Genomic DNA, 25,828 nt, shown 5'->3' with positions numbered 1-25,828 from the left:
TGAGACTGACACTATCTCCTTCAGGTCTCAGTTCCAACGCTCTTACAGAAAATTAGTCATTCATATTACATACGCTATTTCAGGACATTCGTTTGGACAGCTTGACGTCAAGTACCGTAACATGACGGCAATTAGTACCGTATGAACATTTTGAACAGCACGCGGACAGCCGGACGATGTAGGCATTACAAACACGTTGATTGGTATCACATTACAGGCCCTTACCGCGGAGTGCCGGGCCGAGATGTTCTCTGGACGAGAATGCTATAACAAGTTGTCTGCTCAGATGGCATTTTCCTGACCGATTGAAAAGGAGGTCGGAGGAACGAGAGAATACAGTTGTCAAAGCCCGGCTCAAATTCGCAATAGATATTGGCTCTAGAATTTAGTTAGAAGTTTTAGACGTTCATCACTTAGTCAGCATGTTTGTAACTTTTTCAATACAATCTCTACTCAAAGTCCTGATCAACTCCCCACGAAAATATTAAAAATGATAGCAATTCTCATAGCAGAACCATTAGCAAAATTATTTAATATGTCTCTCAGAACTTCAAAATTTCCTAATCTTTGGAAGGAAGCCAATGTCACACCAATTTTCAAACGTAAAGGATCGGCAGCTGACCCACAGAATTACAGACCCATTAGCCTTCTATGTTGCTGCTCTAAAATTTTAGGAAAAATCATATTCAGACATATTTACGACCACCTCATTGAAAATTCGCTTCTTTCTGACAATCAAAGCGGGTACAGGCCTCACCACAGCACGCAACTACAGCTAGCCTACATGACTGACAGCCTCTACAAATCACTGGACAAAGGACAAGACTTTACTGCTGTTTACTTAGACGTGACAAAATATTTCGACAAGATTTGGCATAAAGGTCTCCTGTTCAAGTGCGAAAACGACTTCTCTATCACTGGCTCTCTTCTCGACTGGCTGAAATCATACCTAACTGACCGAAGACAGAAAGTAAGAATAGGGAACTCATACTCAACGGCAATGACTTTAAATTCCGGATGCCCGCAAGGTTCAATTTTAGGTCCACTTCTTGCCCTCCTGTACCTTGACGGACTCCCTGGACAACTGAAAAACACCGCCCTATTTTACGCTGACGACATATCATTATACGCATCATACACACCCGACAACATGGCACAAGCACAACTTTCACTCCAAGAAGACCTTAACACAATTGAGCAGTACGCACAGCAATGGGCCATTACTTTTAGTTCATCAAAAACCATAACTCAGACATTCAGCACAAGAAATAACTATACTTCACCTCAACTTCTATTCAATGGGCAACTGATATCAAAAACGGACACTCATAAGCATCTGGGATTAACTCTATCAGAAGACCTGCGTTTCAAGACCCACGTTACTACAATCATTCAAAAAATAAACATCGCCCTCAGCCCCCTCTACCCAATTGCGAAATTCCTTCCACGACAGACACTAAACACCATATACAAGACCTACGTGCGACCATACTTCGACTATTGTGACTGCATTTACGACGGACACATCACTGCACACGACGAATTAAGACTGGAAAGACTACAAAACAGATCCGCTAGACTCGTGACGAACACACTACATCGGACATCCACAGACAAACTTAGAGACGAACTCGGTTGGGACAGTTTGAAGACGAGACGAAAAATCCACAGGCTTTTTCTATACAAAAAGATCATAGACAATACACCTCGCATACCAAACTACATTACAAACATGATCCCAGAGGAGAGAGGGCGCACGGCAGGACGAAATCTCAGAAATCAAAACCACCACACAGTCCCGCGAACTACAAAATCCTGCTACCAGAGATCCTTAATTCCCAAAACATCCCTGCACTGGAACCAATTGCCTACGCACATACGAAACTGCCAAGAGATGAAAAAATTCAAACAAAGCATTAAACTACTACTCGGCACACCACAGCCCCCACACTACAACGCACTAGGAACTAAGATTGGGAACACTTTGCACACACAAATCAGACTGGGGATGTCTAAGTTAAACGCACACCAGTACTCTATACAAAAAGTAACAAGCCCCGAGTGCGCCTGTGGCTACACACAAGAAAACACAAAACACTTCATCCTTCACTGCCCACACTACGCACTGACGAGGTCCACACTCTTTGCACAAGTATCCACACACCTCAACATTGATTTCAACAACCAATCAGACACCATGAAATTAGACACACTTCTACACGGACGCAACACGACAAAGCAAAACGCACCTCAAGTTCTCCTTGCCTTTCAATCCTTCCTCAAAAACACCTCCAGACTGATATAGCCCCGTCTCGGTGGACTGGCGCCGGCCTGCTATCACCGCTTACCAATGCCAACTGTCGCGGCAGCCGACCTGACTCTCCGCGGCCCTGGATTGGACCGTACTCATTTATTCTGTTTACGTTACCAGGTGGTGGTGCCTCGATTTAAGCATCAGCTTTTGCACCACCACCTGGACTATTTGCTTATTTCCATTTTATGTTTAATAAATGTGTTTTGTTGTTGTTGTTGTCCAAAGATCTCCGTCAGAATAGCATTGCCCACCGATATTGCATAAGTCATCCCCGCCTATAGTCGCCAGTTAGCTTACCAGCACAGGCAGTTTAGGCATTGCTAAGCCCAGGTAGGTGGGCGTGGTAGCCCCGAGAGACTCCTGTATTACGTGCGTATCCGGATTAAATGGTTAAACAGAATGGTATCAAACATGTAACACATGTCGCTAAAAAGTGTTTCAGACGGGCTACAATGCAAGGATCATCCGTAGGCACCTGTGTATGATCCCTTAGTAAACCTCAGTACGTATGACACCACAGCGTAATGACTGGAAACTGCAGCGGCGACACAAGACAGTATCCTTAGCGTGTGCCAGCTGGAGACTGCAGTTACGCACATGGCAGGATCACCATTCATAGGAATGCTGCAAAACATTGTCTATCTTACCTAGTAATGTTGCCGAGAGGATTACCATTCAAATTAAACGAGGGTTACACATTAACAATAGTAGAGAGCGGTGATCCAAACAGTTGAAGTCTTACTACGACTTATTTGGTGGTGAACCGCTCCAAGTGTTGTAATATTTCGTCGAAAACTTACAGCTCCGAGAGATTCACAGGTTCAAACCACAGCCTCCGGTTCATGGTTTTGCGGCTGGTGGCTAATGGTCTTCGTGAACAGAACGTCGTGGTCTTTCTGCCCCAATAGGCTTTTGTGACGACCTTTTGTTCCATGGATTTGGCCGCAGCTAATGACTGACAATTAGTCGCGGTAATGTAAGGTCAATGGCACACGGACGAGGACCAGGATTCTAAACATTGCCGTCAGGAGGATTTGTCCGCGCAAACAAAGCGGGCCAAGGCAGTGACATCGAACATGAGTTTTATTGGCCACCTGGTCGGACGCTAATACCCACTTAAACTGCCGGCTCCCAGGACAATTCGAGCTGTGTTTCCGGCCATTAGCTCGGCGTGTCTTCTCGTCCAAACAGCGTCAAGTACAGCTGTCCAAAGCCTCTGATGTTGGTGACCTCTGCGACCCTCGCTCTCCGGGCAAAGCCGAGCTCCTCTGGTCCAGGACCGGCGCCATTCTCCGGCCACGAACGCGCTTTTTCTGTCGGTCGGCGCGGCGCCGGCCGGGGGTACGGGTACGTGAACGCTCGGCGCGGCGGCGGCGGGTCTGGCGCGGGCGGCCGCCGGCTCCGTCGCCGCTGCGCCGGCAGTGTGTGGTCGGACGGCACGCGAGGAGGAGTGCCGCGCTCCCGGACAGCGCCGTGTCGCCGTGTGCTGTGCTGCTACTCACCACGCCACTGTGTCGAGGTGCCACTATCGGTCCTACCCGTGCCGCGCTGACCACGAGGGCCCTGTGAACCGCGCCCGCCGCTGACGGTCACAGCCGGGCGGCTCCGGCCGCGCCTCGCACGGTCGTATCTGCTGTATTGATGGCCTACTTCCAATCTCCGCGCGTTCAGTGGAATTCTCGCCCGGTGGCCGCTGGGAGCGCGTGAGGCGGCCGCTGACGGCGCTCAGCTGAGGACTGTCGGCCGCTCTCTCAGCAGGTACGTGGCCCTCTGTCCGGAGGAATCCGGCACACGCGCGCCTCCTCTCTGATCTCAGCCAGACGGGGTATGCAGATCAGCCGCGGGGAATGCTTACTGGACATGAGCCGCCGATATCCGTCACCAAGTGCCAAACAGGCGCTCCTGCGCTATTTTTCCGTGCATATACATACGAACATCAGAATACCATTATTTGATTGGATGATGTAATATCATTCAACAGCGCTCGTGCCTCCCTAGTTGGTCCATATGTAGCCAATTTGCATTTACCAACACGCACCACAGACACCTCAGACGATGACTCTGGCAGTTATCGGGCAACACTCAGCGTAGAACAGCAAACGCTACTGCTCAGTGGGTCTGAGTGTATTTTAAGGAGGCTGCTATCGCTCTGGTTGAGTATTCCGCAGACATCACACTGGTTAGACACAGCGCGCTTGGTTGTCGGGTGGAGTTGACCGGACCAAGCAGGCCATCAACTGCTTTTTAAAATGCCTCCCTGCCTGATGAGCAGTGTGATTTAGGAGTTAGGACCGCGGATTGCCCACCATACATGCGAGCTGGCACAGCTGAACACGACATTTTACGGTCGGGGCTGAAACGGGATCAACGATTTTGATTACTGGAAGAACAGGTTACGAGTAGCTCCTAGGCGGCTGAAATATGTTGTGAGTTCTGCTTCATTTCATGCCTGCTTCACAATAGTTCTAATGATGAGAAGAGCTAGATGGGAGAGAAAAGAGAGAAAAAACGAGACAGAAAAACAGAGACAGACAGGAGGAAAACATGTTAAAGGGTATCAAAAAAATGACATGGGTTGAGAGAACGAAGACTATAAGATAAGGTCGATTCCTTCCATCCATGCGTCGCCACTCACCCAGTCACAAGGCCATAATATGGAATGGCCATAAGCTGTAGGTGGTAATAAAACATTGCTGCTAAATCACTGAGTAATTTTTCTGACGAGTGAAGATCGATCAGCATTGCGAAACTGCCATGACTCAGCATGACTCTTGACTAGGCCAATAAACCTTTCCCTGAATATCATTATCGGCGCATGCTAATGACACCATTTCCGTCTGCAATTAAAGTAAAAGCAAACGAAGCAGACCATCGCGGGAGGTCGGTGATGACGTATGCCATGTTGTACTCCTAATAACAACAGAGAAAACGCTTGTTGCTTGACGAGGCAGGCCTACTTGGCGGCGTCGTAAAATCGCCGGGCCGTCACTGGGCCGGAGTTTATGGACCGGTAAAATAGCGGATCTTCTGGCACTCTCCGGCCGGCCGGCCGCTGCACGTGCCCGGCCGCAGTTCCGCAAACTGGCGCACCGTGTCGCCGAACCATGGCGCAGCTGTGACGTGAGCTGGCGCACCGTGTCGCCGAACCATGGCGCAGCTGTGACGTGAGCTGGCGCCGCGCCGCGCCGCGCCCAGTGATGAGCTGCACGGGCTGTGTGGGGAATCTCTCGATGGACGCCCTCGTGCTGGGAGGGACGCTGCATAAACTCATCGGCTCGTCCATAATAGGCGGGCCACGAGCGCCCGACGCACGTATGTATAAGGTGTGAAGGATCGGTGCGCATTAAAAGTGCACCATTGGCTGTGCACGTGCAGTGTGTACTCTGCTGTGTGCAGTATGCACTGTTTGCACTGTGCAGCCTCCTCGACAGTTTTTGAAATGCACACGTTAGTGTCGGCGTCGTCGGTTAGAGACTTAAATATGATATCCGGTTTAGTGTTTCTGTGAATGGACAGGAAAACGCCCGAATGACTAACCTGGAGCCGGGAACATGGACTGGATAATCTTACTCTAGCCATGTTCCTGTTTATTGTTCTGTGAGTTTCTTAAAATTGAAACAAACGAGCTCATATTTTATCGCTTCAGGACAATAGCGCACGGCTAATGTCATCATAATCGCTTCATCACTTAATGAGGCCTGTATCTGCCATGAGACGACTAATGCCAGCGGAAAACCTGTCGCTAATACTAAGTCAGGTCACACTCGGTCCTCTATAGGTATAGCCCGGACCATACGTCTTTGTGATTGAGACCGTTGGCGTCCGCACAATCTGCATTCCCACGCCTCACAGCCATAACGGACCCTGAGCGGACATCGATACCGGCACAACTGTGACCCCTGGCCTGTCCTGACCTGGGTGGAAAGGCCAGTGCGGTCACAGACACCCGTACAATCCCTAGTACGAGCACAGTGACTGCTAAAATTGGGCAGCATTGACTAAAACGGTAGGTGGATGGATGTTAGAAGTTTTCGCACGTTCAGATGCCTGCAGTGTGAACATGCCATCACCACGGCACGGGTCAGGGTAGTATTGCGCCAATTTAGAGTGTGGGTAAGATTAAAACGGGCCTAACTAGTCGCCGGTGTAATTATCGTTCGTGCCGTTGCAGTGCAGTCTGCCACTGACTGTTACGGTGCGAACAACAGAACCGCAGCTGTGAGCGCTGGCGCAATTAGCTCAATAGGGCTCACATCATTTTAACACCATCCATGTCAGCACGCGTCATGTGGCGATAAATGGCTGCGCTTAACTAAACGTTTGTCTTCATTCTGTTAAAGGGACTATCCCACCTTTAACATGGGGTTTGAGTTGAGATAGCCAAGTTTGCGGCGAGGTTCAGAAACCACTATCTATCTAGGTTGCAACCCCCGCGGCCTCTTGGTGTTGAAGAAATTCGCTCCCTTCATTTGAAAATGGGCCTTGCGCAAGGCCCTATCTTCAACATGGAGCGACCGTTAGTGTGACGTCACCTCGTTTAGTCATTCTGATTTAAATGGCTTTGTTCGTTGAAAAATCGCTTAAAACTTGGTCTGAACTTTGTTGTGGTGCCTACAGAGTAAAAAGAATCAGCTTTATGACAGTAATGTGGCCTGGGGACAGGGGAAGGAGGTAATTTTGGGCTGTGACGTCACATATTTGAAAGTTTGTGTTTGGAATATGGGAAGCCTAAGATGTTTACTGAAAAATAAATGCCAGAACCGTGTTCCTGGTCATCCAATCTATAAAGTCGGGCACAATTTAACTGGTTTTAACAACATTTTAGAAGGTGGGATAGTTCCTTTAAGCATTGATTGTTGCGCATGCAAGAGCTTGCACAATTTATTTTGGTCTTACACAAATGCAAGAAAGCTTGCTATGCTGGTTGCAAACAGCAGGTTAGGAGTCGTTCCTGGTTATCCTCTAGTTCGCTTCGTGCACCTCATGTTGGGTGGTCATTGGCTGCAACTCCGTGAATGAGGGCTTAAAATAGCCATCAGCAGTTGACTCATTCAGAAAATTGTCGGAAGCCCAAGGCCACCGACCCAATGAATCACTGTTTACCGGTGCTTGCAGCGCCTTCGAGTGAGCCATACTGTCTTAAAGGATGCAGCATTGGCTGGCTTGTCAGAGATATCTGTTCAACCTGTACATGGTTTAAATTACGACTCCCTAAGGACGCAGTCGTTTCGATGTTCCAGAAAGTCGTTGATTAGGATGTTGCATGTTATGCCACGTTGTTGTAGCTGTAGTACCAGTTGATGGCTCTTGATTTCATGAAGTCACGTGCTTCCCTTCACCGCGATCGCCTGGCACGAAATGTAAACAACAGGTCCGACTGAGAAAACCGCCACAGAGATATGCACGTTTAGCTTCTTTATGGCACTACCCGAGCACCTGATATGAGTGAAAACATTTTATACCAGCAGGTAGCCACAGTCACACATGTATAAATAAGACAGCCAGCCCTGGGTAGCAGGGACATGGGCTGATGGGGCACTATAGCGGTCACAGGACCATGTTTTATGGCCATCCCAATAACCCGGCCACCCTTTCTCCTCCACCCGGGGACGGGTAGTACGGCCTGGAAACCCACATCCCCGTGTGAGTGACGCCTCCATCTCGTCCAGCGCCCCGGCTGACTGAACGGGTGACGGCGCCGATTTGTTTCCTCCATTGTTGGCAGCGCGAGCGGGTCACTCTCAGCCGGGGAGCAGCGGCTAACGGTCGGGTGTCGTGAGGTCGGTCCTCGGGACACGGAGGCGCGCGGCGGTAAGCCGACAACCCGTGGAACTCGGAAGAGGTATTGGTCGGAGCTGTGACCGATCCCGATCGCACTGTGTCTAATCCCGGTCAGAGCTGTGACCGATCCCGGTCAAATCCGTAACCGATCGATCTTGTGACGCTTGACGGGTTAGCGGCGGGCATGGCTTTGTGCCGGTGTCAGCTGACCGTTGGCATGCAGCAGGTCGAATGGTTCGTCAAACATTGGTGCTGGTGCTTCTTTCCAAAAGTGTACACGGATTCTGTTGTAGGGACGATAGTGCATGCTGACTTGGAATAGTTACCGAGCATTTTCACGTTTGTGACATCCGTGTCGAGGCGTGCTGTCTTGTTTGCATCCTACAAATGTGGCACCGAAACACCTACACAAGCAAGTTCATGACTAAAGTATTTGATAACAGGGCGGCACTGGAAAGAGTGAGTCATGTTGGACGTGTTTCGTTTTTGGTTTGTCGTATCCTGCCAGGCAGAGGTCATTTTCTGGCTTTAAAGTAAAAAGAGGTGTTTCGCTGTGGCAGCCATAAGTTCTGAGAAAACAGAAAAATCAAACAATGTCTTTATAAAACTCCTAAAGGGCCAAAACCAGCGCGATAATTTTGCTAGTTTTCCCAGACCAATTACTTAATGAACGTCTGTTGGAAGGGACATCTGTTTTAAATTGTAAATCCCAGTGGCCATTTCAATTCATTACATTATCCAAGTGTCATCCATCACCCGACGAATGCGTAGATAAAAGACTAATTTAGTCGGTGTCTCCGCGTGACTCCACGGTCCTCTGACGTCACAGGCAAATGTAAGCAGACGAAAACTAATTAGTTCCCGGCTCAAATTACCTCCAATATTCACAAGTGCCGCTGATGATGGATAACATCTGTGTCTCTGACACCACCGCGACCACTTACATCCTGTGCTGGCCACTCTGTCGGCGGCCGGTGAGTTTGAAAACGACCGGCCGCGCGCGGCCGGTCGCGCCCAGAACGACAGGCCGTCGTGCCGCGGCGTGATAAGAACGGCGGCGAGCGGGCAGGAACAGCGCCGGCCGCCGCCTGTTCTCACACGACGGCAAAAAATACGTGCTGGGCACGACGTTCACGTGAGAACCGGCCAGTCTTTGTCCGCTGGTTCTCCCACCGTTTCGACAGGCACGGCCGGCGAGTCGGATGCTAGGTCAGCCAAGCATAACTGCAGCGGCGGCATGCCTCGTTCGGGCCCGGCCCGCTGAGCGCAGTGCTCCGCCGACTGGTCATGGGTACCATCTTTGGCCCGCTGTTCTGTCCAGGGCTTCAGAGTACTCCAGGCTGGATTTCATCTCAAGCATGCCTCACTTACCAACGCACTTTACTTGCCTTGGTTATGCCATCAAATTACGAATAAAAAGACTTGTCCTGGCTCTGTGAAAAGCGTGACTCCTGCTTCCTCACGGCTCATTCAGACATAATCCACTTAATCCCTGCATAATTTCATGGACAGTTGGTGCCTCACGGCTGGCCGGCACCGTTACCATCCCATTCCTCACGGCGACGCCAAGTGCGCCTCCTCTTTACGGCGAGTGCGGCTGAGCCCAGCGCCAGTGTGTCTACTGGCAGTAACGATCAGCCAATGGCCGAATGAAGTGGGCACTGGTAGCGTTATGGTCGACCGGTGGCCGGATTACGCCCGCGGCCGCACAGGTGTGTGCAGCCTAGCCTCGGAGGCGGAGAGAGGAAGAGAGGGAAGAGAGAAGTGAGAGGGACAAGAAAGGAGGGATGAGACGAGGGGCGAGAGGAAGAGACGGATTTAGGAGAGGGCAAGGAGAGGAGAGAGGCTTAATCGGCGCGGGTGGATATATTCTTATTATCATCGTTTTCTTTTCTTTGCGTATTCTTTGCCTATTTTCCCTATAACGTTTGCTCTTTGCCAGTGGGAAGCGATCTGGCACGTAAAATGTTTCAAAAATCCTTACCTTCACAACGGCACATGCAGCTTCAATCATCCGCATGCCGAGCAAGATAACCCTGTTAGTTGAAAGCTAATTTTGTTGCATGGTTTCGAAATCCATGCATGACAACAGTCGCTTACCTAGCTACACCCGAACCTACTTCATGCCGCTGCACCCGGCACGTCGTTCCATTGATTCCATTGACAGCGCGCTAACGGCGCTTCCTTTCTCTCTGCAGTTCAAGGCCCTTTTCCGGTAGCTGTTCCGGTTCCAGCTGCTGTCTCTGTGTCGTCTCCGTGCCGTCTCCGTACAGGATGTCCGGGTGGTGGTTCTTTTGATCCGACCACAATCAACAATGCACCGTTTTTAGTCGGAGTTGTTTGGGGCATTGTCTGGGCGCCGTCAGCATCCCCGGTGCCGTTTCAGAGCGGGGAGAAACCTAGGCAGCTCGGTCCTCCTTTCCGACAGCGCGCGGTGACACGGGCCGATTTCCCACGCTCAGTCACCCGCTCTGCGCGCGCTGAGAAGGCCGCCCGGCCGCTCCGAGGCGACCTGTTGATACAGACGGCTCGCGTGCGTGTGTGCGTGCGTGCGTGTGTGTGCGCGTTGGAATGTGCGGGCGTGACCTACGGGCGCTGACGGACGCCGGCCTCTCGCGGCTGGAGCGGCCTCTCGCCAGGTACCGCGATGTTCGCTGAAGATACGGCTCCAAAGCAGCCGAGAAGCAGGCTCGGCAGCCGCAGAAGCTGCGTTTGTCAACGTGAGCCTCCAAACGCACCTGGAACACTTCTCATAACTCGAGACCTTACTCTTACTGGAGTTTGAGTGCCGCTAGCTTCAGATTAGACGTCACATTACCGTCAGAAGGGACGTAGCCGTTTTGCCAATCTGATTTGTGGCCGTGCTGGTAGCGTAGCTCAAGCTGCTTTGAATGTGCTCGGTGGTTTGGGATTCGCCGCGGCGCGAGGCGACTTGTCACGGCTGAATCAAACGCCACAGCTGATGTAAGTAGGTGGTGTGACAGGTTTCCTAGTCTTTTTGTGGCGGACCAGTTCAGCGGTCGACCGCCAAGGCCGGTGTCCTTCGTCATCGACCGATCTTCTCAAATCTCAGCAGTTGCGGATGCCGATGTGCAACTTTATTTGACAAGCAGTGACCGCGCAGGCGGATACGTAAAATAAAGATATTCGATCAACAGATCATTGCTATTTTTACTCGAATATCGAGAAAACCATACCTCAATAAAAATAAAATAAAAAACCTAGCCACTATTGTCTTTAAGAGATGGGCATAACGTCATCACCTAAAACCCAGCATTGCATAGTGGCGATAAGTCCCAAACGGAGCTGGTGGATAACCCCGCGCTGTTTCTCCACCAATTATTGTGTCTCCCGAAGCCTAACACCGGGACGTTCCCTCCGCGATCCTCCCTACTCGTGTATTGTCGTGTTTACTTCGAACATCAACATTCTGTGGTGTCTATCACCCTGGGCATCCCCTGCAGACAAACGGAGTGACGGCAGTCTCGACGGAGTGATGAGTGGAGGGGCGGCGGCTGTCTGTTGCCAGCTCAGCTGCTCAAGCCATGCAGAGCTGGGCCCAATTCTCACATCATTACTGCAGAGCTGTCTGCCGGCGCCGGGCAGCTCGTTCATGTCACGCCTCTCCCCCTCTCTCCCTCTCTCTCTCTCTCTCTCTCTCTCTCTCTCTCTCTCTCTCTCTCTCCCGCCCTGCAGAGCAGCTCGGCAGCTCCACAATGGGGCCGTGGGAGCGCACAGAAGCCGTCTCCGGCCCCGGTGACCGCGCCGGTAGCACGCTGCACGCGGTGCTCACCGCGCCCGTGCACTCGGAAACTGTGCACAGCTGGTCACTCGAGTCATCGGCTAACGGGAGATGAGATAACACAGCATTTGCATATGAACGCCTCTAAACACTCGTCTCAGCACGACGTTTATTTAATTGTGACGCTAATTGAGTCACGTGAACTTTTCTGTTTATGGACAGATAGTATCCTATACAATTCACGTGTAAATTAAAAGATAAATTCATGAAAAAGTGCTATTTTTATGCCTTTATTTTAGTGAAGTGTAAATGCAAAAGACAACTAAACGAGACACACCACATTGAAGTGCAGTATGCATCAGCTCAATATGTTACTTTTATCGCTCCGTTCCATTTCTGCCGTGGATTTTAAGCAGCGTGACGCAGTTCGTCATTGGACTGGCCTTGTGTCCGTCAGATTCCGGAGCGTTCCTTCTCGGGTTCTTGTTACGCTCGGTACCTCCGTGCCAGTCTGCGCCTTTTACCACCCATACTCGGCCGTCTCGGGGTGGATCAGTGAGCGCGCCGAGCGCGTGCCGGCCTCCGGATGGGCAGCCACGCGAGTCCGAGCTCCCCGGTCGATGGACTGATGGTCCCCGGCTCGTCTGCAGAGATCCACAGTCGGCGGTCGGTGTCCGGTTTCATTACATGCGTGCAGCGCGCGTGCGGCTCATGATTTATTCATCGGGGCTCAGCTACGCATGCTTACTTAGTTGCAGTTTTCTGCTGACCGTCTGAGCCTGCGGCAGCCGTCTGCAGAGTCCGCAGACGCCGCGCTCCGGCTGGTTTGGCTCTCTCTGGCTCTGGTCGTGGTTCAGAGAGTGGCTCAGAGCCCCACCCAGTCGACCCGCCGCTCCTCCGACCTCCGCAGCACGAGACGGCGCTTGACACCGGCTTCCAGCGGCGACTTCCCGACAATAACCGACTAAAGATGTGTCGCGCCACAGCGGCGTATGCAAATGGCGCGCCGGGTCGGTCGTGTCATGGGCGGGCCCAGTTTCGTGCGAAAACCTCCAGCGAGCGCTGGTCGCGCCGGAGAGGTGACCCGCTATGGTGACGGATTGACCTCGCTCGCCGGCGGCTCGGGTCTCACCCCGCGCCGCGCTCGGTCTCCACATCTCTCCGCCATCATGGGTGAGATTTGTGATCACTTGGAGCTGTAATGCGTCGAATTCAGGGCTCAGTGCTGCTCGATATTATAACACTCCATGCAATTAATCATTTTGGGCCATTCGTGGTCATGAATCGAACGGTTGATGTTGAAGATAAATTCGCCTTATCGGACGCGCATCTTGCAGCTGAATCAGAGGGGTTTCCCCTGGGATTAGTGATAGCGACAGCGCTTGTAATTGGGCCGTGTGTAGTTCCCAGTTATCAAACGCATCATGAGAGGCACAGCTGGAGGCAATGCAATGCCCTTGCAGGATTCTTCAGTCTCTCTGTACACTACCAAAGTGAGCTCACTTTAGGTCACCTGTGGCATTGCACTGCTCGTTTCGACGGCTGCTATTTCTGCACAATGTTGGTGTTGCTGTCTGAACGGCCTCCCAAGGCCCTATGGCGCCGAGCTACCAAAACTCCGCTAACATATGCAGCGTGAGAATAAACAAGGATCTGCTGAAGGAAAAACAAGCAGGCCTTCGATCGGCACACCGTCGCAGACACGATATGGGGCCATTGTGGTTAGTAGGTAACCCATGTTTGCTGTATCGGCTGCGAGCTTCATGCTCTTGACCACATGCATGCAGTCAACCCATTGATTGTAAGAATCTGGTTAAACTTCACTACTCAGCCTTGCCAGTCAAGAAAACCTTGCTTTTATACAAAACTTGTCCCTCGGCTGCACATTATTGTTAGCCCCCAACAACGAGGAGACAGTCGGGTGGGTGGATGACCAGGTTGGCGCTCGTTGGCCGTGGCTGGCCCACCCATCGGACCCGCGGCCCATCGGGTTACCAGGTCGGTGACCCAGAACGGAGCAGCCGTGTCCTGCGCGACGGGGAGCAGCGTTACACCCGCGCCGCGCGCATGACCGGCCTGTAACGGGCCGCCGCCCCCGCCCCCGCCCCCGCCGCCGCCGCCCCGCCCCCAGATGATTGTTGTGATGCGGCACCCAGACCTGCTGCTCAGGTGCACTGCGAGCTTCCGCGGAGAGGGTGCGGTGCTGAAAACACCTTCAGTGGAGTGTTAGCATGACAATTGCGCGTGGGTTGTTACAACTTACACGTGACTAGCACACATGTGACATGTAGGGCAAACATGTCTCACGGTTCTGGGACTCGGGCTCTATCAATGCACGCACGTGGCACCTTGAGCGACAGGCGCCGGCTCTGACGGAACACCTTTTGTTCATCTAGTGAACCCACGCATGGGTGGCAGCAGATCTTGTCCACGCTATCACCGTATCCCACTTGTGCGAGTCGGTCAGTCCATATTGGGGAATAATGTTTAAGGCAATCGGAATGATAACATTGTTCACAAATTCCGCCGGTAGGTAATTGATGCTTGTGAAAGCTGGGAACATCAGTCACTAGAGAGAAACTTCAGCCCATCGGGTGGCTTAAACGGGACAAGACAACGGTAGTATCTTATCAGGGGCGGATTTCAATGTCGATGGGTACATCTGATATCTATGATATCATCTGCATTCAGCATATTCCAAATAAGTCTACGGTCGCGACCATGGCTTTCTGCAGTTCATCCATCACCGCCCACCTGTGCGATGTAGTACGAGTGCAGAGTGGCGTAGATATAGTGATGGGACAAAGACACTACATTGGCCTCATTGCTATGCATTTACATTGGCATGAGTGTAAACAAATGCATTGCTCCCTGACTTTTTTTACTCGATGGCTGGCATCTAACACGTCAATCGCCATCATTTCCATTTCCCCTCTGTGCATTGTTTTTCCACATCCTGTGCACATCTTAGCTCTCTCGCTGTCAGAGTGGTGACCAGCGGACCGCCGGGCGCCCTCCCACCTGCCGATTGGTATGCAGCGGAGCGGCCGAGCCATTTGGGCGGATTTGTAAACAGTTATGGCAGCCCCTCCCGCCGCTCGGTGCACTGATCTTCCGGACGAAGCCGCTCCGCTGATCCGTAACTACGGGTGGCGCCGTGACAGATGGCAATCACAGAACCAGGCCCGCGGACCATCGCGCCAGTTGACGGCGCAGTGTCCGGGGAGGTTATGTGGGTTTGCATGGTCTCGGCTAATTTGTGACGTCTGAGGCATGTGTTGTCTGCAGGTCACAGTGGAGTAGCCTTGACCTACTGGTGGGTGAATGACCCGTCTGCGCTCCTCTGCAATGAAGTTCTATTTTACCCATTTTTAGGTAACTTAAGTGCAGTTTATATCTGCATTGTGTGCAATACGTGTATACTAGATTAACTTTAAGCTCAAATATTTGTAGAACCGATAAGATTGCAGTAAGAACACATTTAAACTTTTCAGAACCCAAAGTTTGGATCCAATCCACAGCTTCCGGATATTTTATCGGCCCAACGGCCATGGCGACTGCCATGCTGAGGCATTTCAGGAGGTCGTGAATGCTGGATTTCGAGAGCGAAGCCTCCTCTGACTGAGTAGAGGCGCTGTACAATCTCAGAGGCTGGTCCCCGCAGACGTGTGCCACGAACGGCCGGCCGTTGGGAGAATTAACTGATTAAATCGGACACTCACTGCTCGGCTAAACCGGTCCCCCAACCGGCCATCGCTTCATATCGCTATCAGCTGGTCGTTTGATCGAATTTTGACTCATCGGTCTTGGTTCTTGGTATCGGACTAGAGATGGACATTAGTGAAACAAATATACAACGATCATTACTAAGTAGAACATCCGACGGGTGAATGTCCGTGGTAGCACCTCCCTAATCCCTTGTAACGCTGCGTGACGCCACGCCACGTGACCTCGTGACGCCACGTCACCTGCCGTGACACATAAGCCACTGAGCTCGTGCGCGCACCAGCCGGCGCGTGGGTCCAGGTAATAGCCCGCTCCTCCGCTGACGCAGCCGCGCGCCAGCCGCCGAAAACAAGAGTCTGGCCGGCGAGCAGCAAAAACGGCAGACGATCAGCGTTTGGAAGGTCAGCGGACCGGCGAGCAGGAGGGGAGGGCAGCGGTCGAGAGCGCGGCACAGCTGGAAACGCATGGTGGACACTGGCGGAGGGAAAGAGGGAGATGAAGAGGAGTAGGCGGGATCGAGGAGGGAGAGAGTGAGGAGAGTGGCAGTGGCATGGAGCCCCAGTAGACTGGCAGACAAAGGAAATCGTCTTGATCGACCATGGCTTCCTGCAGTTTCCTGCAGTGCCCACTGCACATTGCACATATGTCTATGGACGAAGCTAATTCAGTCTTCCAACCAGAGATAGTTTCGGATATTGTAGTCACAGCCTATCAATCATACTGAATCATAGCTCGACTGGGGCTGCGTCATAGCTCACAACATGCGTATTGTGCATTTAATGGACCGATGACGGCTTAGGGCCCAGCGAATGGCAATGCTTTACGGAGACCTTCACAACATCGCTTGGCTCGCTGCTGGCTGGATGCCTGTGCCCATTTTCCCCGAATTCTGGATTCCCCGCAGCGCCGGCCTATCAGTGCAGCTCCTCGAGGGGCGGGTTGGGCGGCCTGTTGAGGAGTTCTGCGAACATGCCTCCCGCGCAGAGCCGGCTGCATCCCTCGAGGTGCCCGCTCACCCTCTGCTGGCAGTGTGGGTGTGTGGTCCTCTCCCGCGGCACCCGCTCCCCTGCAGCAGACGAGTCAGGTGATCTCCGCTGCACGCGCACATTCCACAGAGTTATGGTCGCGCACGGCTGTCGGCCGGCCTTTAAACGAAGCGTGTGGCGAAAGAAATGCTGCCTGCTGCCCTTACATTGCCCTTACAGCAATCCACACTACAGCTACACAGTGGCCAAGACCATCGCCTTTGGGACTAACCCGTCTGTAAGATTTTTAGATTGCGAGGGTAGAACAGAAAGTGATACCATTGTGACACAAACAAAAAATGTTGGCTTCTTTTCACGACGCGTGCACTGTTCTAAATCCTTAAAGCCTGAAGGACATTACGCACGACTTTACCGTGTTACAGCTTCTCACACTGCATCAGGGTAACTGCATGGTCGATCGCAATGAAATTGTTCGGATGGTTTCGGCTCCGTACCCAATTAAAAACCAATTGGCGTGCAGAATATGCATTCAAAACTGTGCTTGGGCCGTCTCGCTCCGGTAGGTTCCGCCTTCCAGCAATAACATAGCTGCTTCGGTAGCTCCTACAGACGCTGATATAGTCATGAATTGAACCATTGTCTGGAAAATACTCGCCTGAGATGTTAATATTTTATTCTATAAGTTAATTTTAGCGGCGGTAGAGCGTTTGAAGTATGCACTTTGGCGACGGGGAGTGCCGGCCATTGAACCCCCGTTTTAAGTCGTTGTCTGCGGACCACCAGCAATACAAGAACTATTGATGGATATTTAAACTGTCTGCAGATGCATACCGAATCAGATTATGATCACGATTCCAGCTTTCAAGAATCTGGTACTTTTAGTTTATTTTTGGGGAACCGTTTGACTGACCGAGACTAAACCAAAATAGCTGGGTCGAGGGACCAGCCTTGCACCCGATGACCCCATCAACTCAGGTGACGGACCAATGTGACCCGCTTCTATAGGTTCCATATGCTTCTAACTCATAACTTATCAAAGCTTTTTTGTATTTATGTCTCACGACCGCACAAGATTCGAAATCTATTTGTGGGGCCAACAAGGAAGCATCGTCAAACACAATGCACATAATTGGATGACCGTTTCTGAGACCGTGCCATGGACGTGCTGACCACTGACGGTGCCTTGGAATGAATTGGGGAAGGACGGCGTGTGAAGGGAGACCGTTGGGTCGCTTCTGTCTCGAACCTTTCACATATGTGGGACCTGGGAGCAGGGAGATCAACTCGGGAGTTCATTGGGACAGGGCGCAAATGCGTAGTGAATACCATTTTACAAATTGGGAACCACTATTAGAACTTAACTAAAATACGTCTAAATACGTCTCTCATGTCTGGATCAGTACCAGAGGACAGTGGCCGTGAGCCCACATAACAATGCCCCAGAAAAATATGTAGTCCTAGTGCGAAACCGTGTTTACAGATGATGATCACTTGATTTCGGTCGATACAGTGTTGGTTTGATGTTCCCTTGGATTATAACCGAGATTTGAGGTCTGAAATCGGAGCATGGCATTGGTGTCTTTGCGACATTGAGTTGTTTGTATGAGAATATCTAAACATTTTTTGTCGTATGTAAGTTCCAACGTAAGGTCATGGCGATGCTTCGCCGATAATTATATCACTGTCGCCAAAAATATGGCATTGTTTCATGAGCGTTCGTGACTCGACTGGTGAATTCTGACCGCACTTAGTCATGATCCAGGGAAGTAGCGACCACGAGAACCCAGACTCGGGCCAGGCATCCGGCAAAAGTTACCGCTGAGGTGAATGAACATTCAACGCCAAGGGGAAAAATATGTTGAATGGGCAGTATGGCGCATATAGATACGAAACGAATATGCTGAAAGCTACCAACAATAAGAGGTTAGTGTGGTACAAAAAAATAAAATAAGTGGGGTCATGGCTTACTATAGCATTTTACGCACCAATCAATTAACAAATCCACCTCTTTATTCACTGCACCGAGGTATTATTTTTTAAGTCCATACGTATCACTCATCAAACAAGTATTGTGCACTGTGCACCATTCTCAGTCATTGACATCACACGCCACATGGCACGCCAGAGAGACACAAATCAGGATCAGCCCAAATCACCACCCTTGTCTGTGGCGCAGAAGCGGAAATTAAGCAGCGGGTTACCTTGCCGCCGTCTTCCAGTCGAGACAAAACCACCCGGCCGGGAGCTCACGAGCGTGACGGAAACGTGACGGAAACGTGACTGGAGCGTGACGGTGCGCGTGCGGTCATCACGAGTCACGTGACTCGAATCAGCCACTGACAGGGCAGCCGGCACGAAACACGGGACACGAGGTAGTATTCACAGGACACGAGCCATGGTATTCACGGGCACGAGTCAGTAGTCACGGGATAAGTACAGGGAGTCACGAGTCACGTTCTGATGGTCACGAGTCACGAGTCACAATAGGTGTGATTACCTGTTGAAAAGGAGTTAAAAAGTGACCCGGCTAAAATAACTAAATCATTTCAACAATATTTAACTTAGAGTAAGTCAAGTTAAGGCATTGCCATTATTTAACGTAACTAATCGCTAGTTGTTACTTGCTGCGATGTTTTTTAAATTTTAGCTTATGGTCCCAATGGCCTGTCGTTGCGATTAATCTCGGCAAGGCAAGCTCGAGCCTCGGCTCGAGCCGGCCTCAAGTATCTGCCGGCGTCCGCCATTCCGTGAAACTCCGGGGAGTCGGGATGCTCATCGACTCGGACCTCCGACTGTTGGCCGCTGATCCGGTGGTCTGATGTTCAGTCTTCACACAGGTCATTACCGGGCTGAGGCCTCTCTGGCGATCGGTAACCGATCGGGTCGGACCGGGGGCCGCGGGCGGGGGGCGTGCGGAGGGCCCGCTCGGTCCGTCTTTGAACTGGCCGACCGGCCGGCGCCCGAGGGTGTAAGGAGGGGCGGTGCGGACCACCGCACACTGGTCGGAAACGCTCCAGCGAGAGGCCAGCGGCCTTTCCGCAAAAGTTTTTTGCTTGTTATTCCACAACTAGTGAAGCAAACTTCATAAAACTTTGCATACCTTCTCTGTCATATGTAATCTATCATTTGGATGTCAAGCACTAAATATGTGACGTGAATTTGTTAAGTTATGACGTCATAATTGAGTATAATACAGGATCTAGCACCACTTTAAGTCAACAAGGGAAATTGGGGGCTGCTATTCGGGCACCGGGAATGGTTTCATGCACTTCTTGCAAGGTCCAGTGCTTGACTTAAGCATTGTTGACTTTGCGTGACGTCATTTATGACGTCACTAAGGCCATATAAGTTTTTCGTCAATAACTCCTGATCAGATGGAGCTAGAGAGTCGGGAAAGCCACCATTGGACTCAGGAAGACCTGCCGAATCGAATGATATGCAATATGACCTCATTCAACCATTTTCGTGACCTGAGGGGCTCCGATCTGACCTTGACCCGAGGTTAACACCTTAAGTTGAGTTCACCCGAACACCAAGTATAGCATTCAACGCGCCTGAGCTAGACAAACACGATGATGCCAAAATCGCGGCAGTGCGACCATTTTTGGTAAAGTAATTAACCTAAAACCGAACCCGTGCCTTGTGGCACTTACCTGACCTAAGAGGTCACTGGCTGACCTAAGACCTTAAAATCGGGTAGCACCTGATTTTTGCGTCTTATAACGGCACACAAGCTTTTTTTCCGCCAGGCTCTAGCTCAATTAGAGGCGAAACGGCGAGGGAGTTGTACCAACCCTCCCCGGTCAATATAGAAAACCAATCGGTCCGGCCCGGGGTAAATACCGGAATTGTGATCTAATGTAACTAAAGACGGCCCAAGGTAACCCGACGTCAGTGACAGGCGTCCTATATTTGCAGCGTCTTATATTCACGAAGGTTTCAATTTCCACTTTCTTCAGCCGAGTGATGGTTGTCAATAGCTGATAGCAAGGCTCTCTAAATACAAGCCGTAATCGCCACGCAATATGTGGAAGGCTTTTGATGTCAATACATCAACATAAATGCATACATAAAACGCGCTTTTCACAAAATTCATAAACTCAAGCGCATCTGTTTTTAATGACCAGTCAACTACGCATGGATGCGTGCAGGCCACACAGGTCAGCGTAAGCCGGGCGCGGCGGCCGAGCCGAAACTGGGGCGGGGCGGGCGGTAGTTGGGTAGGAAGAGCGGCTCCTGCAAATTTTGCGCAAATATGCGCAGTTAGCTTTTATGTTGCCCTGGTGTAAATTTAAATCCTACTTCATCTCACAAAAAATCAGAGTGGAACTAGATGGGACTACCTGTTGTTTCCTTACCTAAACTTTGCAGTTATATTCCAGAATCACTGTAGGAGAGCCTTCATAAAAAGCTATAGTACATCTTAGTTAGGGATTTAGTATGCCAAAAATTTTGCACTGACCAGTCGGCAACTTCATAACGAACATTTTGATGCATAATATGTGGGATTTCAATTTGGTGTCTATCAGCAATAAGACTCTGAATATCCGGCTCAAGAAACCTCTTGCTCCGCGTCAGTTTCCGAGTTCTGGGATACCCCATCTTCGGGGGCTGATTACAGTTATTTTTGGTCACCCGGATTAGTTTTTTGGCCTAAGTATAATAATTTGATCAATTTCAAATCGATCTATATAAAAAATAATCCGAAACTCCGGAATCGCCCGTGGCCTCTCGTCAGGGCGTTTCCGACCAGTGTGCACCGTCAGTCTCAGGTGGCCGGTCGGTGGGGAGGGGCCGGCGCCGTCGGTGGTTGGGACGAGGGGCCGGGGGTAAGAGCAGGTGGGAGTGTGGGTGTAGGATCTGATGTGTCGGAGGGGCCCCAGTCATGGCAGGTCACGGAGGCCACAGACAGAGAGGGATACATATTTTGCAATCGTACCGGTCCGACGAGGATAAATTTCGTGTTGAATCAGCTCCAATATTAGCACTGATGACTCATCCCCATATTGCGGTAATACCTAAAATACTCCCATTTCCTGGGTGGAGGGTGAAGATACAGTATCGTACTTGCCGATGGTTGAGGTAGTTACGGTGATGCGCTAAATAGTGGAGAGCATATGCATAATGCATGTGCCTTTGTTACGCAAATGAACGTGAATACGCTCATCTATTGAGCGGTTATTAGTGTTGCACACAGCTGCATTTACCCAGCATCAGCTTTCAAGCACGGGCAGCCTTGAGAGTGATTTGTGTTGAAACCCTTCATTTGATCGTTCGGCCAACTGAACCATTTCCAGACGTTATTTTTGCAATAAAAGCCACGGCTTTCAGCACCGCCCGTGTCTGGGTCTTTGAAGTCGGCTAGCTGACAAGTTCCATAACCAAACCGTCACCGGACCCCTGATTGAGCCACGATAGAGCTGCTGGTCGCGGCGGCGGTGGGCGGTCGGACACCCGATTCAGCGCAGATTGCGGCGCCCGGGGGAGTGGTGCACGGGGACAGGATGCCACCCTGGCGGCGGCCGACACTCTGCGACACTCGGCGACACCCCGCGACACTCCACGACACTCTACGACACTCCACGACCTGGGCGAGGGTGGACCGTCTGACCGTGGCAGTACCGCGGTATCCGAGATTTCCGGCCTATTGTGGCGTCTGTCCTGCGGCCGCGGACAGCGGCGATCTCCGTGTTTTCCGCCCTGTGTTCTGGCCGTTTTGACGCGTCCAGCAGCAGCCTTAGAGCCCATTGATATCGCCGCGACAGCCATGAATGGGGCGAGAGAATGACCTGCCGACGCTCGAGTGGCCACTGGCGGGCGCGGCTATCTGATTGTGCCGGCCATGCCTTGACCATGACACATTCTCCGGCTGTTAGCTGCGGTGCAAACTTTCTATGACGCTGCACCGCTGCAATTTGGCCGCTGTGATGTAGTCATTGGCCCAGTCATCGGGGTCTATGAGGGGCATGAACATGCAGTTAGCCGGGGCCAGCTTTCATTCAATGGAGAGAGAGCAAGGGCGGTGATTATAGGAATAAATCATTTCATCTTGCGTCACATAACGGGTAGCCTGTTTACCTGCGGTGCAAACGACGGCGAACCACGCGAGCTTGCGGTAGTTCGGTGTCTAATCCGCTAATGACAGATACGGGCCCGCCAACGATATGCATCGGAACCCACCTACCAATCCACTCATCACACCCGGCAGCCACCCGGCCGGCCGACACCCACAGACGAAAAGAACATGGACACGCTCTCAGACATCCATTGCCGGCGAGCTCGCTGGCCCTGTGCGATGTGTGGCACATTGGCGACCGTATCACAAAAACGAAGGCAGTGACATCCAGAGCTCAAGAACTGATTACAGAAAGTTGTAAACAATGTCATAGTCAGTCATCCCATCTGTCACAGACAGATGATTGTGAGCCGGTGGATGGACAGCGTCAGCCGATGACGGTCCTCTTGCCGATGACGCCTCACCGTCCGATGACGGTCCTCTGTGCGATGACGGTTCACCACCCTCCGGCCGGCGGTTACCGGTGACGGATGGCGTCCGGCGCGCGCGCCGCCGGCTCCCGGTGTGCCGCTGGGCCGGGAAGATGTGGAGCCGGCCCGCCGCCGGCGCCGCTGCCACTGCACGCAGACGGACTGCCACCTATAGACCGCGCTGTAATTTGGAGCGGTCATCTCGGTACCCTCTGCCCGGAGACCGCATCGGGAAGGGCAGAGAGACTGAGTCGAGAGAGAGGGCAGCTATCCAGCTAACGGGCAGACCAACCAACAAATGTGTCGCTGCGCGCGTCGCCATGTCCTTGTCACTTTTGTGTCAGGCCCCAATTGATTTACTCGTAGTCACACGGCTCCCAGCCCGGATAACTCATCGCTTCCGGCATCGCTGCTTCTCAGGTCTTTTGTCACCGTTTGTCACGTCACACACTGCACCGCCGTCCGACAGTCAACACATCTCAGATCCCGGTCCGGTACGTCTCAGATCCCGGTCCGGTACGTCTCAGAACCCGGTCCAGCACGTCTCAGAGCGCAGTCCGGCACGCCGGGATATCCGCGATCCTATCAGCCGGCCACGGCGCTGCGCCGGCGCCGGTAACAAGGCCACTGCCATGGTTTACTGCCTCTGACAGAATCACTCCTCTGCACGCCGGCCTCGGAGACGGGCCGGTTCCGCCGCCCCGGGCTGCTCGCGAAAGTGAAGGTGCCCGGAACACTCCGACATTGGTAACCACAGAACAGAATGACACACGTCTCCCTGGAAATAGATCGGGAGAAAAGACCATAGGGTGGGCTGGGTAAAGCCGAGGACGATTGGCACCGGGAGGTTTTGAGTAATCGGCCTGAGGAAAAGAACACACACGTTGTGATTGCCTCTCACCGATACCAGTTATTATGACTGGATGTGGTCAGTGAAAGGCGCGGATGATTGTCATTTTGCAACGTGCTGACATTGAGGCTCAGAGGCAACTATATAGTAATGAAGCTTTTAACAGACTCTTAAATACGATACTTAAACAAACGTTTCGTAACAATATTATTTACGAGTACTTCTTATGGCAAGTCACTAATAATCCTATCAGAGTAGCCACCATCAACCTTTAAACACAAGCGTAAATTGTAAAAAGGTTCCCACTGTGTCTCATGTGTCTGACCCCCCCCTCTCCCAGCGAATATCAACTGTATCACTCTGCACGGCCCTGTGTCCACACACGACTGACCCTGCTCTCTGTCTGTTCCAGATGACGATGACCTCCGAGGTGCCGGTGTGGGTGGACGGCGTGGAGAAGTGGGTGACCGGCGTCGGCCGGAGGACCACCTGCGCCGACCTGGTGCACGCGCTCCTCTCGGCCGAGCGGCGCCAGACGCCCTCCGAGCACGAGGTGCGAGCGCACGCCATCGTCGAGCGCTGGAGACAGGTGGAGCGGCCGCTCGACCCCGCCGCGCGCATCCAGAAGGTCTGGAGGACATGGGGCGAGGACACGGCAGAGGTGCGGTTCACGCTGAAGCGGGTCGGCCCGCAGACGCCCAAGGAGGTGAAGGCGCCGCGGCGCCGGCAGCGGCACCGGTGGCGCAGCTCCAGCAGCCTGGAGGCCGTGCACCCGCGGAAACTGGGCGCAGAGCCGGACACCGTGCTGCGAGGGGACGTGGTCGAGCGGCTGATGCAGACCATCCTCGTCCAGGGAGAGACGATCGCTGCCCAGCTGCGACGGCTGCACGAGCGAGAGGACCTCATCGGCTACTACGAGCACAAGATGCACCGGATGAGGGAGGACGAGCACGGGGCGGACTACCTGTTACGGACCTACCTCCGCGACGGCGAGCCGGCGGAGGCTGAAAAGGCGAGCCACGACAGCGGCGTGGGTACCGAGCTGGGCGCCGACGCGCCGGAGTCGCCGCGCCGGGACGTCAGCGAGGAGGAGGCCGTCTCGGACCTGCGGCAGACGCTGATGTACCTGGAGCGGATCGTCGAGCTCAACAGCCGCATCGCCGAGCAGGAGGAGGCGGCGCTGCGACTGGGCCACCGGACGCGCCGCGCGGCCGCCCCCACCGCCGAGCCGGCCGGCGAACTGACGGCGGCGCGAGCCGAGGTGGCGCGCCTCGCCGCCGTCTGCGCGCAACAGACGGCCGAGATCGAGCGCAACGAGCGCGCGCTCACCGAGTGTGAACGGCTGCTGACGGAGCGGCGCCACCGGCTACTGCAGCTCGAACGGGAGCTGGACGACGCCGACGGCGAGACGAGCCGGCTGCTGGCGGCGCGGCTGGCCGTGGCCGCGCAGCCGGGTCACCAGCTGCCGCCGCCGCCGGGTCACCAGCTGCCGCCGCCGCCGGCCGAGCCGCGCTGGACCAGCCCCTCGCTGCCCCCGCCGCCCGCGCACACACCGGCGCCGGCGACCGGGACGCACAAGGACACGTCGGGCGGGGACGGTGACTCCAACTCGGACACGGGACTGAGCTCGCTGCACAGCAGCAGTGACGAGGCCGCCGCTGGGTACGTGCTCGACACGCTAGTGTGACGCGCCGTGACGCTCGTGCGGCGCTGCGTGACGTCTGCGTGACGCTCTGTGATGCGCGTGCGGCTTCCCCTCGCCAGGGCATTGTGAAGCGGGACGGAGGGGGCTCTCGGGTGGTCGGCACTGCAGCGAAGGCGACGCTCCAGATCAATGCTCAACGCTGGAAGTGCTCGAACGTACAACTTACGGTCTGCCGATGTGTCTTTGCACTATATGTTTGTCGTGAAATGTGAAAATATATTGATCACTGCGTGTCCCA

General features: G+C 52.8%; 1 protein-coding gene across 3 annotated transcripts in view; it reads left to right on the top strand.

The window, feature by feature from the left end:
* The window catches only part of LOC122382056 (ras association domain-containing protein 10-like), a 75,456-nt gene extending 49,628 nt beyond the window's left edge, over positions 1 to 25,828 (top strand). For 2 of the 3 annotated variants that reach the window (XM_043366941.1, XM_043366962.1), the window contains one exon: positions 24,298 to 25,828. In XM_043366941.1, the coding sequence (XP_043222876.1) occupies positions 24,298 to 25,572 (1,275 nt within the window). In that variant the 3' untranslated portion in view covers positions 25,573 to 25,828. Of the gene's footprint in view, positions 1 to 3,713; positions 4,073 to 24,297 lie in introns of those variants that run through there. The other variant, XM_043366952.1, reaches the window with a different exon arrangement.

The sequence above is a fragment of the Amphibalanus amphitrite genome, unplaced genomic scaffold, assembly GCF_019059575.1.
Source record: "Amphibalanus amphitrite isolate SeventyFive unplaced genomic scaffold, NRLGWU_Aamphi_draft 000011F_arrow, whole genome shotgun sequence".
In the NCBI taxonomy this organism is placed as follows: Eukaryota; Metazoa; Arthropoda; class Thecostraca; order Balanomorpha; family Balanidae; genus Amphibalanus; species Amphibalanus amphitrite.
This window is presented reverse-complemented; position numbering and strand designations above follow the sequence as displayed.